The following is a 20,874-nucleotide window of genomic DNA, read 5'->3' as shown; positions in this document are numbered from 1 at the left end:
ACCAAAGGCAAGGAAAAATTGCAGGAAAGAGGGAGGCTTTTTTTGCATCACTGACATTTCTTTTGCCTCCATTTACAATTAATTTGTTTTTTGGTATTTTGAAATGATTTACTTGACAATACTTTGTTTTCCTATCAATATTTTGGGGTTCATGTTTTGCTTTCAATAGCATTCTTTTTGTTTGCAATACTAATAATTTTGTTCTCGACCGCTTGATATTAAGGGTACTAAAGTAAGTCACTCACTAGAGGTTTACACCACATAATAACACTATGCCTCTACTACAGGGGTTTAAAGCAGCAATCCTTCATTGAAACATTAACCAAGTGTACTCCCTTCCACAGTTTTCTGGAAAAGCTGATGGGGATGGAGCAATGCAACCACTCTCAAATTCATAGACTACGCTACGGATGCAAGGACTGACCATCCACAATATCAAAATGATACGTTTTTACCCAGAAGAGCAAAACAATTGGCATGTACGCGTTGGTGAGAGTCTAATCTTTCCATAGATGGGTCTCTTAATAGTTTATAGGTCAAACCGTTCGGATTATGTCTACTGTTCTGTGAATGTCCCACAAAATCATTTCCTTGTCCCACATTTGTGCGTTCTAGATGTGGTCACCCTAATTCCACCAGTGGAAACATTGCTACTACGACATGTGAACACCATCTTTTCACACGTGATGAGAATAACATTGTTTCAACCTCACTAACAATTCCACATGAGAATTTCACATGTCGACGTTTTCGTACACGTGCAACTGCTTAATTGATTTTCACTTTAAAAGAATATGACGTTTTTTTCTAAGGACACAAGGATGATAGGACTGTGTGTGTGTGCGTGTGTGCGTGCGCGTGTGTGTATGCGTGCGTGTGTGTGTGTGTGTGTCGTACGTTCATGTCAGATGGGAACTCGTCCTTCTTCCCCAGGCCGGTGGCAGCAGCGATATTCCCCATGGCTCCACCAGCAAGGTCCTTTGCTGCATCATCACACACACATTATTAACACACACACACATTAACACACACACACATTAACACACACACACATTAACATACACACATTAACATACACACATTAACATACACACATACACACACACACACACACACACACACACACACACACACATTAACACACACACATTAACATACACACACCCACACACATTAACACACACAGACATTAACATACACACATTAACACACATACATTAACATACACACACCCACACACATTAACACACACACACGTTAACATACACACACCCACACACATTAACACACACACATTATTAACACACACACACACACACACACACATTAACACACACACACATTAACACACATACATTAACATACACACACACATTATTAACACACACACACACGCACATTAACACACACACACACACATTAACACACACACATTAACATACACACACCCACACACATTAACACACACAGACATTAACATACACACATTAACACACATACATTAACATACACACACCCACACACATTAACACACACACGTTAACATACACACACCCACACACATTAACACACACACACATTATTAACACACACACACATTAACACACACATTAACACACCTACATTAACATACACACACACACATTATTAACACACACACACGCACATTAACACACACACACACACACACACACACACTTAACACACACACATTAACATACACACACACACACACATTATTAACACACACACACACATTAACACACACACACATTAACATACACACACATTAACACACACACACACATTAACACACATACAGTCCAATCCTGTCTAATCCTGTTTGGTTCGATGTCCAAGTTTGTCTCTAAGGCATTATATATCTTTACCAGTCTAATCCTGTCTAATCCTGTTTGGTTTGTGCACCACACTCTTATTATCAGGTCCAGGCTAACTTGATTCTGACTTGGAAGAGTCTAAGTATCTTACTGTTGTGATACTGTAGCGCTGATGTCAACATCTGAACTAAAGACTTAACAGTACAGAGTAAACGTACCTGAACCAACACCATCTTTGGCCTTGGTGCCTGAAAAGGGAGAACAAAACATCTGTTACCAGATTACAATGCTACATTATCCCTCCATTATCATGCATCATGTGTTACCACATTAAAATGCTACATTATCCCTCTATTGTCATGCATCATGTGTTAACACATTAAAATGCAACATTATCCCTCCATTATCATGCATCATGTGTTACCACATTAAAATGCTACATTATCCCTCCATTATCATGCATCATGTGTTACCACCTTCCAAATCCTATGTTTTCATCCATAATGATAATTATCTCAATCGCATTACCAACACATTCCTCTTTAATACACACACAGTAAATGAGGCATTACCGTGTAAACAACGCCTCGACATAAATGAAACATCTTCCCATACTATATTAGCCGTTTCTGAGAATGCATTATTAGAGGACAAACGTTCAACTTCTACCAGACCATTTACAGGTGAGTGTAGAGCCACAGCGAACAGCAGGTTGTTAATCCCAGACATTGGGTTGGGAGCCGCACTCTCCCTATCTTCCTCTGGGAATTCACTGAGGTCTGCCCTCACGCACGCAGACGCACAGACAGACAGACGCACAGACAGACAGACAGACAGACAGACAGACAGACAGACAGACAGACAGACAGACAGACAGACAGACAGACAGACAGACAGACGTTCATATCCCTAGTCTCTATTTCAGGTCCTGACGCCTCCAGTGAGATGAGATCCAATTACCCCAGATGTCTAGCTAGGCTATCACCACCACTGTGTCTGTCTGTCTGTCTGTCTGTCTGTCTGTCTGTCTGTCTGTCTGTCTGTCTGTCTGTCTGTCTGTCTGTCTGTCTGTCTGTCTGTCTGTCTGTCTGTCTGTCTGTCTGTCTGTCTGTCTGTCTGTCTGTGTTTTTTCTATCTTTACCAGTCTAATCCTGTTTGGTTCGATGTCCTAGTTTGTCTCTAAGGCCTTAAATATCTTGACCAGTCTAATCCTGTCTAATCCTGTTGGGTTCGATGTCCAAGTTTGTCTCTAAGGCATTATATATCTTTACCAGTCTAATCCTGTTTGGTTCGATGTCCTAGTTTGTCTCTAAGGCATTATATATCTTTACCAGTCTAATCCTGTCTAATCCGGTTTGGTTCGATGTCCAAGTTTGTCTCTGAGGTTTTATATATCTTTACCAGTCTAATCCTGTTTGGTTCGATGTCCTAGTTTGTCTCTAAGGCTTGATATACCTTTACCAGTCTAATCCTGTTTGGTTTGTGCACCAGAAGCAGGTCACACTCTTATTATCAGATCCAGGTGAACTTGATTGTGACTTGGAGTCTAAGTATCTTACTGTTGTGATACTGTTGCGCTGATGTCAACATCTGAACTAATTCGTTGTGACCATGCAGGACATAATAATTAGTTATATTTCCTCGCCGTCAAAATGAGCAAAAAATGATTCTATCCATCGTTTTTCGGAAATTCTGATGCTCCCTGACTGTCTAGTGTTCATTTAGGTGATTATTAGAGAGCTGTTCTAGTTTGTCTCTGTCATGACCCTTGACCTAACTGTCATGACCCCTGATCTAACTATCATGACCCCTGATCTAACTATCACGACCCCTGATTGAACTATCATGACCCCTGATTGAACTATCATGACCCCTTATCTAACTATCATGACCCCTGATATAACTATCATGACCCCTTATCTAACTATCATGACCCCTGATATAACTATCATGACCCCTGATCTAACTATCATGACCACTAATCTAACTATCATGACCCCTGATAAAACTATCATGACCCCTGATCTAACTATCATGACCCCTGATCTAAATATCATGACCCCTGACCTAACTATCATGACCCCTGATCAAACTATCATGACCCCCGATCTAACTATCATGACCCCCGACCTAAATATAATGACCCCCGACCTAAATATAATGACCCCCGACCTAAATATCATGACCCCCGACCTAAATATCATGACCCCTGAACTGACTATCATGACCCCTGATCTAACTATCATGACCCCTGATCTAACTATCATGACCCCTGATCTAACTATCATGACCCCTGATCTAACTATCATGACCCCTGACCTAACTATAATGACCCCTGACCTAACTATCATGACCCCTGACCTAACTATAATGACCCCTGACCTAAATATAATGACCCCTGATCTAACTATCATGACCCCTGACCTGACTATCATGACCCCTGATCTAACTATCGTGACCCCTGACCTGACTATCATGACCCCTGATCTGACTATCATGACCCCTGACCTAACTATCATGACCCCTGACCTAACTATCATGACCCCTGATCTAACTATCATGACCCCTGATCTAACTAACTATCATGACCCCTGATCTAACTAACTATCATGACCCCTGATCTAACTATCATGACCACTAATCTAACTATCATGACCCCTGATATAACTATCATGACCCCTGATATAACTATCATGACCCCTGACCTAACTATCGTGACCCCTGATCAAACTATCATGACCCCTGATCTAACTATCATGACCCCTGATCTAACTATCATGACCCCTGACCTAACTATCATGACCCCTGACCTAAATATAATGACCCCTGATCTAACTATCATGACCCCTGACCTGACTATCATGACCCCTGATCTAACTATCGTGACCCCTGACCTGACTATCATGACCCCTGATCTGACTATTATGACCCCTGACCTAACTATCATGACCCCTGATCTAACTATCATGACCCCTGATCTAACTATAATGACCCCTGATCTAACTAACTATCATGACCCCTGATCTAACTATCATGACCCCTGATCTAACTATCATGACCCCTGACCTAAATATCATGACCCCTGATAACTATCATGACCCCTGATCTAACTATCATGACCCCTGATCTAACTATCATGACCCCTGATCTAACTACATGACCCCTGATATAACTACACAACCCCTGATCTAACTATCACGACCCCTGATCTAACTATCACGACCCCTGTTCTAACTATCACGACCCTTGACCTAACTATCATGACCCCTGATCAAACTATCATGACCACTGATCAAACTATCATGACCCCTGATAAAACTATCATGACCCCTGATCTAACTATCATGACCCCTGATCTGACTATCATGTATAGCTTTCATTTCAGTGAATATCAGCGATCTGGACACAGTCAAGAAACTGTATGAATGAATGTATGTCCGTTATCATTTCTATTTTGTTCTATATTTCTATATTTATTTCATTACCCTCCACCCCATCCACCTACACTGAGTGCACAAAACATTAAGAACACCTTCTTAGTATTGAGTTGCAACCGCCCCTTTGGCTCTCAGAACAGCCTCAATTCGTTGGGGCTTGGACTCTACAAGTTGTCAAAAGCGTTCCACAGGGATGCTGGCCCATGTTGACTACAATGCTTCCCACAGTTGTGTCAAGTTGGCTGGATGTCTTTTGGGTGGTGGACCATTCTTGATACACACAGGAAACTGTTGAGCGTGAAAAACCCAGCAGCGTTGCAGTTCTTGAGACAAACCGGTGTGCCTGGGACCTACTACCATACCCTGTTTAAGGGCACCTAAATATTTTCTCTTGCCCATTCACCCTCTGAATGGCACACATACACAATCCATGTCTCAATTGTCTCAAGGCTTAAAAATCCTTCTTCAACCTGTCTCCTCCCCTTCATCTACACTGATTGAAGTGGATTTAACAAGTGACATCAATAAGGGATCATAACTGTATACTCTATACATACTGCAGGTAAAGCCTATTCTATGCACATCTCTGTTAGCAGCTAATTAGTCAGGTCTATAGAAGAAAATGTCTGTCTCTCTCCAGGTCCCCTGGAGACAGCCTCTCACTGTGTCCCTGATATAAAGGCCTGTAACTGTCCCTCGGTTCCCCTGGAGACAGCCACTCACTGTGTCCCTGATATAAAGGCCTGTAACTGTCCCTCGGTTCCCCTGGAGACAGCCTCTCACTGTGTCCCTGACATAAAGGCCTGTAACTGTCCCTCGGTTCCCCTGGAGACAGCCTCTCACTGTGTCCCTGATATAAAGGCCTGTAACTGTCCCTCGGTTCCCCTGGAGACAGCCTCTCACTGTGTCCCTGACATAAAGGCCTGTAACTGTTCCTCGGTTCCCCTGGAGACAGACTCTCGCTGTGTCCCTGACATAAATGCCTGTAACTGTCCCTCTGGTCCCCTGGAGACAGCCTCTCACTGTGTCCCTGATATAAAGGCCTGTAACTGTCCCTCGGTTCCCCTGGAGACAGCCTCTCACTGTGTCCCTGACTCACAAGCTGTCACCATACAATACACCCGATACAGCGACATAAGGCATGCTGTCCTCACCCATACTCCCCCCTCCCTCCCCTCTACCTCCCTCTCCTCACCTCTTGTTCCAGTTCCTCACCCCTCCTCCTCTCACCTTTGGTTCAGTAACTCACCCCTCCTCCTCTCACCATTGATTCAGTACCTCACCCCTCCTCCTCTCACCATTGGTTCAGTACCTCACCCCTCCCCCTCCTCTCCCCCCTCCTTCCTCCCCGTATAGAATGGCGACAGGGTCTATAGAATGGATACAGGGCCTATAGAATAGAGACAGGGCCTATAGAATGGATACAGGGCCTATAGAATGGAGACAGGGCCTATAGAATGGCGACAAGGCCTATAGAATGGAGACAGGGGCCTATAGAATGGAGACAGGGCCTATAGAATGGATACAGGGCCTATAGAATGGAGACAGGGCCTATAGAATGGCGACAGGGCCTATAGAATGGATACAGGGCCTATAAATACAGGGCCCACCCAAGGGGGGGTTGTGCCGTGGCGGAGATCTTTGTGGGCTATACTCGGCCTTGTCCCGGGGTGGTTGGAGATATCCCTCCAGTGGTGTGGGGCTGTGCTTTGGCAAAGTGGGTGGGGTTATATCCTGCCTGTTTGGCCCTGTCTGGGGGTTTCATCGGATGGGGCCACAGTGTCTCCTGACCCCTCCTGTCTCAGCCTCCAGTATTTATGCTGCAGTAGTTTATGTGTCGGGGGGCTAGGGTCAGTCTGTCACATCTGGGGTATTTCTCTTGTCTTTTCCGGTGTCCTGTGTGAATTTAAATATGCTCTCTCTAATTCTCTCTTTCTCTCTCTCGGAGGACCTGAGCCCTAGGACCATGCCTCAGGACTACCTGGCTTGATGACTCCTTGCTGTCCCCAGTTCACCTGGCCGTGCTGCTGCTCCAGTTCCAACTGTTCTGCCTGCAGCTATGGAACCCTGACTTGTTCACCGGACGTGCTACCTGTCCCAGACCTGCTGTCCCAGACCTGCTGGAACCCTGACCTGTTCACCGGACGTGCTACCTGTCCCAGACCTGCTGTTTTCAACTCTCTAGAGACAGCAGGAGCTGTAGAGATACTCTCAAAGATCGGCTATGAAAAAGCCAACTGACACTTACTCTTGTGTTACTGACTTGTTGCACCCTCGACAACTACTATGATTATTATTATTTGACCATGCTGGTCATTTATGAACATTTGAACATCTTGGCCATGTGCTGTTATAATCTCCACCCGGCACAGCCAGAAGAGGACTGGCCACCCCTCATAGCCTGGTTCCTCTCTAGGTTTCTTCCTAGGTTTTGGCCTTTCTAGGGAGTTTTTCCTAGCCACCGTGCTTCTACACCTGCATTGCTTGCTGTTTGGGGTTTTAGACTGTGTTTCTGTACAGCACTTTGAGATATCAGCTGATGTAAGAAGGGCTATGTAAATACATTTGATTTGATTTGATATAGAATGGAGACAGGGCCTATAGAATGGATACAGGCTCTATAGAATTAAATCACCCCTTTGAACTTCTGTTCACATGTTGCTGTGTTACAAAGTGGGATTGAAATAGATTGAATTATATTTTTTTGTAATTGACCTCCACAAAATACTCCATAATGCCAAAGTGAATAGAAAATTCTACAAATTAAGACACATTAAGACAAATTAAATAACTAAAATGTAGTCGCTGTATAATATTCACCCCCTTTGTTTAGGCAAGACTAAATGAGGTCAGGAGTCACGTCCTGACCAGCAGATGGAGCTGTTGTAGTAGTTTTGGGGTCAGGACGTGGCAGTCTTGTGTGTGTGTGTGTGATTGTTCTGTGTTGGTCTTGTGACTCCTGATCAGGAACAGCTGGGGATCGTTGTTCCTGATTGGGAGTCATATATGTAGGAGTATGTTTGTCACTTGGTTTTGTGGGTAGTTATTTTTGCACTGCGTTGGTGAGCCTGCAAAACTGTTTAGTGTTGTGGGTATCATTTATTGTTTTGTCAAGTGGATGAGTTACTCTTTTTTTGTTAATTAAAATATGAGTATCCACAACTCTGCTGCATTTTGGTCTTCCCTGCAACACAACGAAGGATTTTGTGACAGAACTACCCACCACCAAAGGACAGAGGCAAGTGAGGGAGGAATGTTGGAAGCAGCGCGCTCGGGAGGTGATGGATTCCTGGTCGCTGGAGGTGTTGACGGAGAGGATTGACTGGACATGGGAGCAGTTGCGGGTCCACTGTGACAACCTGCCTGGGAGGCAGGTAGAACCCGAGAGGCAGCCCCAATAATTTTTTAGGGGGGGGCACAAGGGCTATTTGGCGGGGCGAGATTACAGCCCCAGGCCAGCTCCCCGTACCCTTGTAGGGCAGACTGGACAGGTCCCGTGCTTTGGGGTTGGGGCTGTGGTGAGGCCTGGGATTTTCAGGCCGGTAGGCAAGGTACCAGCGCCCCGCATGTGCCAGGGCGAAGTAGGCATCGAGCCGGAAGGGGTGATGCCAACCCTGCGCTCAAGACCGCCAGTGCGCCATTTCGGTCCGGTGTTTCCCGCTAGACGCACTAGCATGGAGGTGCGTGTCTCCAGGCTGGCACGTCCAGTACCAGCCCCACGCATCAGGAGTCTAGTGCGTCAGCCCAGCCTCGCCAGTCAACAGTCGCCGGAGCTGACCGCCAGTCAACAGTCGCCGGAGCTGACCGCCAGTCAACAGTCGCCGGAGCTGACCGCCAGTCAACAGTCGCCGGAGCTGACCGCCAGTCAACAGTCGCCGGAGCTGACCGCCAGTCAACAGTCGCCGGAGCGGCCAGACTGCCACGAGCTGCTGGAGTGGCCCTCCTGTCCTCCGGCCCGGCCCGAGGGGCCCTCCTGTCCTCCGGCCCAGCCCGAGGGGCCCTCCTGTCCTCCGGCCCAGCCCGAGGGGCCCTCCTGTCTGCCTGGCGCTGCTATCGGCGCCACCGAAGTGGGCGACGCCGAGGGTGGAGCAAGATCCACGTCCTGCACCTGAGCCACCTCCAGGATAGGTGGGTTGGGGAGGGAGGGTGTAGCACAGTGCCGTCGTTGACGGCAGCCACCCTCCCTTCCCTCCCTTATTGTTTAGGGGTTATTGTTTATGGGTTTTGTTGGGGATTTTGTTTGTTGGTGTTTTGTGTTGTGTGCATTCCGGGGTCTGCACCTTGAGGGAGGGGTACTGTCACGTCCTGACCAGCAGATGGAGCTGTTGTAGTAGTTTTGGGGTCAGGACGTGGCAGTCGTGTGTGTGTGTGATTGTTCTGTGTTGGTCTTGTGACTCCTGATCAGGAACAGCTGGGGATCGTTGTTCCTGATTGGGAGTCATATATGTAGGAGTATGTTTGTCACTTGGTTTTGTGGGTAGTTGTTTTTGCACTGCGTTGGTGAGCCTGCAAAACTGTTTAGTGTTGTGGGTATCATTTATTGTTTTGTCAAGTGGATGCGTTACACTTTTTTTGTTAATTAAAATATGAGTATCCACAACTCTGCTGCATTTTGGTCTTCCCTGCAACACAACGAAGGATTTTGTGACATCAGGAGTATAATTTGCCTTAACATATCACATAAGAAGTTATACGGACTCACTCTGTGAAATAATAGGTGTTGGCATGATTTTTAAATTACTATTCCTTCCTCTGTCCCCCATACATACAACAGATTCAACTACAAGACCAGGGAGCTTTCAAAAGCTTCATAAAGAAGGGCAGTGATTAGTAGACGGGTAACAATAACAAAGGCGACATTGAATATCTCTAAGCATGGTCAAGTTAATAATTATGATGTATTAAATCACCCAGACACGTCAAAGATAGTCGTCCTTCTGAAGTACGGGCAAAGTAGTACGGGCAAAATCCTAGAGTAAAACCTGGTTCAGTCTGCTTTACACCAGACATTGGGAAAGGAATTCACCTTTGCAGCAGGACAATAACCCTACAACACAAGACCAAATATACACGAGTTGCCTACCAAGAAGACAGTGAATATTTACTCAGTGTGGTGAATATTTTATCTAATCAAGTTATATTACTGTTTGATTTTTTCATTCATTTTTTAAAAAATATCCACATTTTTATTCCTCTTCGACATGACAGAGTATTTTGGGTAGATCGTTGACAAAAAAAAAGACAATTAAATACGTTTTAATTCCACTTTGTAACATAATAAAATGTTAAGAAATCCAAGGGAGGTCTAGACTTTTTACACTCTTAGAAAAAAAGGTTCCAAAAGGTTTCTTTGTGGAAGGATAGAGTTCTACCAAGAACTGTTTTGATCAGAAGAACCCTTTTTGGAAGACAACGGTTCTTTGTAAGGCAAAATGTTCTACCTAGAACCTTTAACATCATAAGAACTGTTTTTGGAAGAAAGGGTTCTTGGATGATTATTTGGAAGGCAAGAAGGGTTCTACATAGAACCATATAATATTTCCCAGCATGCTCTATTGCAGGGACATTTTTTGAATTGTTAGTTTTACTGTAATATCTGTTTTTGCATGTACTTTGGTTGATTAATTTGATGCTACACAAAAAGGAATAACATACAGTTTAATAGACTTGTTAGTAATTGGATTGTTTGCACCCATTACTGAGATGTTTGTTCTAGTTTAGATGATTGACTTTTCAATCTTCCCTACCCTGGCAGTTATTCTGGATGCAGGTTGCAGGTGATTACCATTTCACTTGTTAGATATCCTAACTCTGGCTAGAATCCAATAGGAATTACACATCAATTTGCAAGCCTGGCTAGCTAGCTTACTAAATGTACACAGAACAAAAATATATATGCAACAATTTCAAAGATTTTACTGAGTTAGTTCATATAAGGAAATCAGTCAGTTGAAATAAATTAATTAGGCCCTAATCTATGGATTTCACATGACTGGGAATACAGATATGCATCTTTTAGTCACAGATACCAATTTAGTTTTTAAGTAGGGGTGTGGTTCAGAAAACTAGTCAGTATCTGGTGTGACCACCATTTGCCTCATGCAGCGGGACACAACTCCTTCGCATAGAGTTGATCTGGCTGTTGATTGTGGACTGTTGAATGTTGTCCCACTCCTCTTCAATAGCTGTGTGAAGTTGTTGGATATTGGCGGGAACTGGAACACGCTGTCGTACACGTCGATCCAGAGCATCCCAAACACGCTCAATGGGTGACATGTCTGGTGAGTATGCAGGCCATGTAAGAACTGGGAGATATTCAGCTTCCAGAAATTGTGTACAGATCCTTGCGAGGTGGGGCCTTGCATTATCATGAAGTGATGGCGGTGGATGAATGGCACTAAAATAGGCCTCAGCATCTCGTCACGGTATCTCTGTGCATTCAAACTGCCATCGATAAAATGCAGTTGTGTTCGTTGCCATAGCTTATGCCTGCCCCATACCATAACCCCACCACCACCATGGGGCACTCTGTCCACAACGTTGACATCGGCAAACCGCTCGCTGTCGGCCATCTGCCGCTGTCGGCCATCTGCCCGGTGCAGTTGAAACCGGGATTCATCTGTGAACAGCACACTTCTCCAGCGTGCCAGTGGCCATCGAAGGTGAGCATTTGCCCACTGAAGTCGGTTATGATGCCGTACTGCAGTCAGGTCATGACCCTGGTGAGGACGCTGAGCATGCAGATGAGCTTCCCTGATAGTTTTTGCAGAGATTCTTCAGTTGTGGAAACCCACAATTTCATCAGCTGTCCGGGTGGCTAGTCTCAGACAATCCTGCAGGTGAAGAAGCCGGATGTGGAGGTCCTGGGCTGGCATGGTTACACGTGGTCTGCAGATGTGAGGCCGGTTGGACATACTGCCAAATTTTCTAAAATGATGTTGGATGCAGCTTATGGTAGAGAAATTAACATTAAATGATCTGGCAACAGCTCTGGTCTGATGTGGCCTGTAAACCAGGAGTTTCCTAACACCACTGTGTTAGGGTGTAACTAGGCCCTTATGATATATTTAATTTACTGTCATAAATAATCACATTTTAAAGGCTAATAAGGCTGGTGGAACCATTCATAGGCGGTTCTAGGAAGAAACCTCCAAAGATAAAATGGTTCTTTGAAGAACCCTACATAGAGGGTTTTAGAACCCTACACAGAGGGTTTTTAGATAGAACCCCACACATAGGGTTTTTAGATAACCCAACACAGAAGGTTTTTAGATAGAACCCCACATAGAGGGTTTTTAGATAGAACCCCACACAGAAGGTTTTTAGATAGAACCCCACATAGAGGGTTTTTAGATAGAACCCCACACAGAACCCCACACAGAGGGTTTTTAGATAGAACCCTACACAGAAGGTTTTTAGATAGAACCCCACACAGAACCCCACACAGAGGGTTTTTAGATAGAACCCTACACACAGGGTTTTTAGATAGAACCAAAAAGGATTGCCCTATGGGGACAAACCGAAGAACTCTGTATTGTTCAACTTAGCACCTTTTTTTCTCAGAGTGTAGATGGCCATAATCACCATGACTTCATGACACCATGATCAATTGATTAATACATTGATTCACTGATGTACTTTCTGCAATCGGGCATGTTCAGTCAGGCACACACCTCAGCAAACCATTCATCGTCATTTACAACATCTGAATCCCCTTGTCGAATATAACTTCAGTGCTGTCATTATTGAATATACACTATACAGACAAAGGTATGTGGACACGCCTTGAAATGAGTGGATTCGGCTATTTTAGCCACACCCGTTGCTGACAGGTGTATAAAATCGAGCACACAGCCGCACAATCTCCATAGACAAACATTGGTAGGTGACTGGCCTTACTGAAGAGCTCAGTGACTTTCAACGTAGACACCGTCATAGGATGCCATCTTTCCAACAAGTCAGTCCGTCAAATTTCTGCCCTGCTAGAGCTGCCCCGGTCAGCTGTAAGTGCTGTTATTGTGAAGTGGAAACATCTAGAAGCAACAACGAAGTAGTAGCCCACACAAGCTAAGAGAGCAGTACCGCCGAGTGCTGAAACGCGTCGCACATAAAAATCACCTGTCCTCAGTTGCAACACTCACTACCAAACTGCCTCTGGAAGCAACATCAGCACATTAACTGTTTGTTGGGAGCTTCATGAAATGGGGTTCCATAGCCAAGTAGCCGCACACTAGCCTTACATCACCATGTGCAATGCCAAGTTCCGGCTGGAGAGGTGTAAAGCTCACCGCCATTGGACTCTGGAGCAGTGGAAACGCGTTCTCTGGAGCAAAGAATCACGCTTCACCATCTGGCAGTCCAATAGACGATTCTGGGTTTGGTGGATGCCAGGAGAACTCTACCTGTCTGAATGCATAGTGCCAACTGTAAAGTTAGGTGGAGGAGGAATAATGGTCTGGGGCTGTTTTTCATAGTTTGGGCTAGGCCCCTTAGTTCCAGTGAAGGGAAATCTTAACGCTACGGCATACAATGACATTCTAGATGATTCTATGCTCCCAACTTTGTGGCAACAGTTTGGGGAAGGCCTTTTTCTGTTTCAGCATGACAAAGCCCCAGTGCACAAAGCGAGGTCGTTACAGAAATGGTTTGTCGAGATCGGTGTGGAAGAACTTCACTCGCCTGCACAGAGCCCTGACCTCAACCCCTTTGAACACTGCGACCCAGGCCTAATCGCACAACATCAGTGCCCGACCTCACTAGTGCTCTTGTGGCTGAATGAAAGCAAGACCCCACAGCACTGTTCAAACATCTAGTGGAAAGCCTTCCCAGAAGAGTGGAGGCTATTATAGCAGCAAAGGAGGGACCAACTCCATATTAATGCCCATGATTTTGAAATGAGATGTTCGACGAGCAGGTGTCCACATACACACCATGACCAAAAGTATCTGTGAGCACATCTTTTTCATTGGCCAATATGCATCTTTTCCCTGTACATTATGTACATATCATAATGCCCTGCATATAATGTAGACTGCCACTGCCAACCTCCTCCTTCCATACATTCATAGTGCACAATACACAGTGACCTACAGAATGAACCCATAGTAGTCAACAAAATGAACCCAAAGTAGCTTGCAGAATGAACCCATAGTAGTCCACAGAATTAACCCATTGTAGTCCGCAGAATTAACCCATAATAACCTGCAGAATTAACCCATATTAGCCTATAGAATGAACCCACAGTAGGCTACAAAATGAACCCACAGTAGTCTACAGAATGAATCCACAGTAGGCTACAGAATGAACCCACGGTAGCCTACAGAATGAATCCACAGTAACCTACAGAATGAACCCATAGCAGTCGACAGAATGAACCCAAAGTAGCCTACAGAATGAACCCATAGTAGCCTGCAGAATGAACCCATAGTATCCCGCAGAATGAACCCATAGCAGCTTGCAAAATGAACCCATAGTAGCCTACTGAACGAACCAACAGTAGCCTACAGAATGAACCCATGCTGTAGCCTGCTGAATGAACGCACAGTAGCCTGCAGAATGAACCTGTAGTAGCCTGCTGAATGAACCCATAGTAGCCTTCAGAATGAATCCATAGTAATCTACAGAATAAACTCATAGTAGCCTACAGAATGAACCCGTAGCAGCCTGTAGAATGAACCCAGAGTAGCCTACAGAGTGAACCCAGAGTAGTCTGCAGAATGAACCCACAGTGGCCTACAGAATGAACCCATAGTAGCCTGTAGAATGAACCCAGAGTCGCTTACAGAGTGAACCCATAGTAGCCTACAGAATGAACCCGCAGTAGCTTACAGAATGAATCCAGAGTAGCCAACAGAGTAAACCCATAGTAGCCTACAGAATGAATTCACATTAACCTACAGAATGAACCCATAGTAGCCTGCAGAATGAACCCACAGTGGTCTACAGCATGAACCCACAGTAGCCTACAAAATGAACCATCAGTAGCCTACAGAATGAACCCATAGTAGTCTGCAGTAGCCTGCAGAATGAATCCATAGAAGCCTGCAGAATGAACCCATAGTAGCCTACAGATTGAACCCACGGTAGCCTACAGAATGAACCAATAGCAGACTGCAGAATGAACCCATAGGAGTCTACAGAATGAACCCACAGTAGCCTACAGAATGAACCCGTAGTAGCCTGCAGAATGAACCTGTATTAGCCTGCAGAATGAACCCACATTAACCTACATAATGAACCCATAGTATGCTGCAGAATGAACCCGTATTAGCCTGCAGAATCAATCCATAGTAGCCTACAGAATGAATCCATAGTAGCCTGCAGAATGAACCCATAGTAGCCTGCAGAATGAGTCCATTGTAGCCTACAGAATGAACCCACAGTAGCCTACAGAATGAACCAATAGTAGCCAACAGAATGAACATTTTACATGTATATTTTAGTCATTTAGCAGATGCTCTTATCCAGAGCGACTTACAGTAGTGAGTGCATACATTTTTCATACTAGTCCCCCATGGGAATCGAACCCACAACCCTGGCATTGCAAGTGCCATGCTCTACCAAGCGAGCCACACACATACTAGCCTACAGAATGAACCCATAGCAGACTGCAGAATGAACCCATAGCAGCCTACAGAATGAACCCATAGCAGCCTACAGAATGAACCCATTGTAGCCTGTAGAATGAACCCATAGTAACCTACAGAATGAACCCATAGTAGCCTGCAGTTGCCTGCAGAATGAACCCTTATTAGCCTACAGAATGAACCCATAGTAGTCTACAGAATGAACCCACAGTAGTCAGCAGTAGCCTGCAGAATGAACCCATAGTAGCCTACAGAATGAACCCACAGTAGCCCCCACAGTAGGCTACAGAATGAACCAATAGCACAGAGAAAATGTCATGTTGGCATTGATGGATCAATTATGCTTCACTACTACACGCTTCAAAGAGAAGCCACAACATCCTATTAAAGAAGATGACAAAAACGACCCACCCATTTTCCAACCAATCAAGGAAAAGTACATTATCTCTAGACCTATAGCGTCGCTTTACGAGGCATTCTATATGTCAGCGGTCTCAACGCTCATTGGTTGCTGCAGCCATCAAGCAATCTCTGCTGTACACGACTCGCTCTCTTGGCAGGCGCTCGTTGATACGCATGCATTACATTGAAGCCATGGATATCACAGTATCACGTTCTAAAGATCGGGTCTTACCGATAAACATGGCGCCTTCCTTGGTCTTCTCCGCCGCCAGCGCGGCTCCCTCCTTAGTCTTCTCGGCGGCGATAGCCATGCCGTCTTTAGCTTTGGACAACCCTTTCATGAACACATCCATCTCGACCCTGGTCCTGGAGCTCTGGCGAGATGCAAAGAACCATCAATCACTTTCCATGATAGTCTATCTTCAGCCTATAGTCGTATACCGTAGTAATGCGGTAGGCCTAGTAGTAGTCACATGCTACCGGCTACCCATATCGACTTAAAATGTAAAAAAAAGAAAAAACACTGTCCATGGTCCTGAAACAGAGCATTTTAATTAATTTTTCGGTATGGTCCGAATAATTAATTAATAATATCGAATAATTAATAATTCGGTATGGTCCGAATTATTCGGTAAGGGACCATGCGTTATTATAGACAATTATGTGGTACAATTATGTGGTATTAATTACCTGGTAATTAATGATTGTTTAACGGATTGATTGCTCTGCATAGAGACGAACCATGAATTAACATTACTATGTATGTATTATAGGCCCTGTCGTACTTATATAGCCTACATGGTGATGGATAGCAATTCCCTACTAAAAGAAAAACTGTCCGTGGTACTGAAAGAGCTTGTTTCAATTGTATATTCTGAATGATTTTTATTCGGTATGGCTCGGTTATGGACTGTTGTTGATTCATTGACAGATGTCAAAATGTTAATAGTTTAACACTGAACTAAAATTTAAACACAACATGCAATAATTTCCCAAAATGTTACTGAGTTTACAGTTCATATAAGGAAATCAGTCAATTGAAATAAATTCATTAGGCCTTAATCTATGGATTTTACATGACCTGGGCAGGGTTGCAGACATGGGTGGGCATGCGAGGAGATAGGCCTACCCACTGTTGAGCCAGGCCCAGCTAATCAAAATGAGTTTTTCCCCACAAAAGGGATTTATTACAGACAGAAATTCTCCTCAGTTTCATCTGTTGTCCGGGTGACTGGTCTCAGAGGAACCCACAGGTGAAGAAGCCGGATGTGGAGATCCCGGGCTGGCGTGGTTTCATGTGGTCTGCGGTTGTGAGGCCGGTTGGACTCACTGCCAAATTCTCTAGAAAGACGTTGAAGGCGACTTAAAGTAGAGACATGAACGTTAAATTCTCTGGCAACAGCTCTGGTGGACATTCCTGCAGTCAGCATGCCAATTGCACGCTCCTTCAAAACTCGAGACATCTGTGGCATTGTGTTGTGTGACAAAACTGCACATTTTAAATCGGCCTTTTACTGTCCCCAGCACAAGGTGCACTTGTGTAATGCTGTTTAATCATCTTCTTGATATGCCACTCCTATCAGGTGGATGGATTATCTTGACAAAGGAGAAATACTCACTAACAGGGATGTAAACAAATTTGTGCACAGAATGTGACAGAACGTTTTCTGGGATCTTTCACTTCAGCTCATCAAACGTGGGACCTACACTTTGCATGTTTGCGTTTATATATTTGTTCAGTATAGCTTTCACTGTTTCCCCTTTTCTCTTCTTTCTAATACCATAGCTGCTGTCACTTTGTGTCTAGGATGTAATTTAAAGCGATGACGGAAGAATGGGGATGGGTAGAAGCAACGCCCTCCCTCCCGTTTCACCGTAGCCAAACCCTCCGCCATAGACCAGCAATTATAGCAAATGTATTATTCACTCAACCGTCGAACACGTTTTTTTTCTTCTTCTCTCCTTCTCCCTACCATTTCTCCAATGGCATGAAATATTCAGAGAGAGACAACATTTTTCAATGAAATTGTTAAATGTGCACGCGCTCATTAATTATTACTCTGATAATAATACTCTCAATGGCGACGCGATCCGAGGACAAGCCAGGAAGTTGCCTTTGAAATAGCGCCTATCTTCTATCCTATTTAAACAAGCGCATTACCTGTAATATAGACTGGCCCTACTACTACTATATGTCCGGGAAGGGGAGGGAGAAAAAAAAACTTGATGCTCGATATTTTCTCATCACGGTCACCAAGGAGAATATATATTTTGCAAATAAATATGTATATGTCTATAGGGTAGAATTCGACATAAAAAAAATATTTCGATTTAAAAAAAAATCAAACACGATGTGTTAATATTATAATAATTATTATACCTTATAGAGAACGGTCATTCAGGAAATTATATGTCGAGTACAATTTTCTCATCAAATGCAACAATTGCTCTTTCTGCCTTTCATTAAACGGATTGAATTCAACGTGTTGGTTATCGATAATTTACATATTTTACACTTCTCAGTTACATAATACACACACATATTTGTAGCCTTAAATTATTTTCCTCTCTTTCCCTATAACAACGTCCTGTTAAAATGTCGATATGTTTTCCATACAACCTCTAACCCGTTGTTTCTTTCTATCGACGCCAGACACAAATATCACAGAAAACATAATGAAAAAAAATCTTCTTACCTTTTTACAAATACTTGTTTCCTGAAGGTTCCAGTGCCCAGCTGATTGAAATACCGCCTGACCGGGAACTGCTATCACAGACTGATCGTTAGGTAGGAGGGTTTTCCTCGGGATACTCTGTCTGTCGACCAATAGGGAGCGGCCGAACACGTAGCCCCCCCCCCCCCCCCCCCCCCCCACCTTCATTGATCATTCCAACAGCACCAGCTTGGCTTTCTGTCTAAGAGTAAACAGATACGTGTCCTGGATGGTCGGACTGACGGGGATAAAGAGAAAATAAGCTTAGCTTTAATTCAAGAGAGCTCACCGTCTAGACCTACCCTATTTTCTGCTCAATTTTAGTCTCTTGTTGACTACCACCATTGTGGAGGACTTATGAAGCCTGTATCTCTGCCCCCTTCCCAGTCCATTGCCATAGGCTACACTATGTACACTATGTAATGATGATGATCGTTAACAGCTAGCTGAATCATTTGAATAGTATTTCGCTCTGATAAGTTGTACCAAATGAAGGAGTAAAAACAATGCAGAACACATGAAATCATCATCATCATCACCACCATCACCATCACCACCATCATCACTATCACCATCATCACTATCACCATCATCATCACCATCACCACCACCATCATCACCATCACCACCATCATCACCACCATCACCACCACCACCATCATCACCACCACCACCATCATCACCATCACCACCATCATCACCACCATCATCACCACCACCATCACCACCACCATCACCACCACCATCATCACCACCACCATCACCACCATCATCACCATCACCACCATCATCACCACCACCATCACCACCACCATCATCAACACCATCATCACCATCACCACCATCATCACCACCATCATCACCACCACCATCATCACCACCACCATCATCACCACCACCATCATCATCATCACCACCATCATCACCACCATCACCATCATCACCACCACCACCACCACCATCATCATCACCACCATCACCACCATCACCACCATCATCATCACCATCATCACCATCATCATCACCAACATCACCACCACCACCATCACCATCATCACCACCTTCATCACCACCACCATCATCACCACCACCACCATCATCATCACCACCATCATCACCATCAGCACCATCACCACCATCACCACCATCATCATCACCATCATCATCACCACAATCACCACCACCATCATCACCACCTTCATCACCACCATCATCACCATCATCATCACCATCATCATCACCATCATCATCACCATCACCACCATCACCATGATCACCACCATCATCACCACCATCACCACCACCATCATCACCACCATCACTATCATCACCACCATCACCATCATCACCATCATCACCACCATCATCACCATCATCATCACCATCACCACCACCACCATCATCACCAACATCACCACCATCATCCCCACCACCATCATCACCACCACCATCACCATCATCACCACCACCACCATCATCACCACCACCATCATTACCACCACCACCACCACCACCACCATCATCACCACCACAATCATCACCACCACCACCACCATCACCACAATCATCACCACCACCACCATCATCATCACCATCATCATCACCACCACCACCATCATCATCACCATCATCATCACATCACCACCACCATCACCACCATCATCACTACCACCATCACCACCATCATCACCACCACCATCATCATCATCACCACCACCATCATCACCACCATCACCATCATAACCACCACCATCATCACCATCACCATCATCATCATCACCACCATCACCATCATCACCACCACCACCATCATCACCACCACCACCACCACCATCACCCCATCATCATCACCATCATCACCATCATAATAACCACCATCATCACCACCACCACCATC

General features: G+C 44.7%; 1 protein-coding gene across 3 annotated transcripts in view; it reads right to left on the bottom strand.

Annotated features, from left to right (window-relative positions):
• The window catches only part of sncb (synuclein, beta), a 180,299-nt gene extending 161,231 nt beyond the window's left edge, over nucleotides 1-19,068 (bottom strand). The window contains exons 1-4 of one of the 3 annotated variants that reach the window (XM_045723295.2): nucleotides 18,960-19,068; nucleotides 16,496-16,637; nucleotides 2,057-2,086; nucleotides 898-983 (exon numbers count right to left, since the gene is read on the bottom strand). In XM_045723295.2, the coding sequence (XP_045579251.1) occupies nucleotides 898-983; nucleotides 2,057-2,086; nucleotides 16,496-16,616 (237 nt within the window). In that variant the 5' untranslated portion in view covers nucleotides 16,617-16,637; nucleotides 18,960-19,068. The remainder of the gene's footprint in view (nucleotides 1-897; nucleotides 984-2,056; nucleotides 2,087-16,495; nucleotides 16,638-18,959) is intronic. The other 2 variants (XM_045723296.2, NM_001141659.2) reach the window with 2 other exon arrangements.
• Between the last annotated feature and the right edge of the window lie 1,806 nt (nucleotides 19,069-20,874).

This window comes from Salmo salar, chromosome 09 (genome assembly GCF_965601325.2).
Source record: "Salmo salar chromosome 09, fSalSal1, whole genome shotgun sequence".
Taxonomy (NCBI): Eukaryota; Metazoa; Chordata; class Actinopteri; order Salmoniformes; family Salmonidae; genus Salmo; species Salmo salar.
The sequence above is the reverse complement of the archived record's forward strand: the minus strand, read 5'-3'. Positions and strand labels throughout refer to the sequence as shown.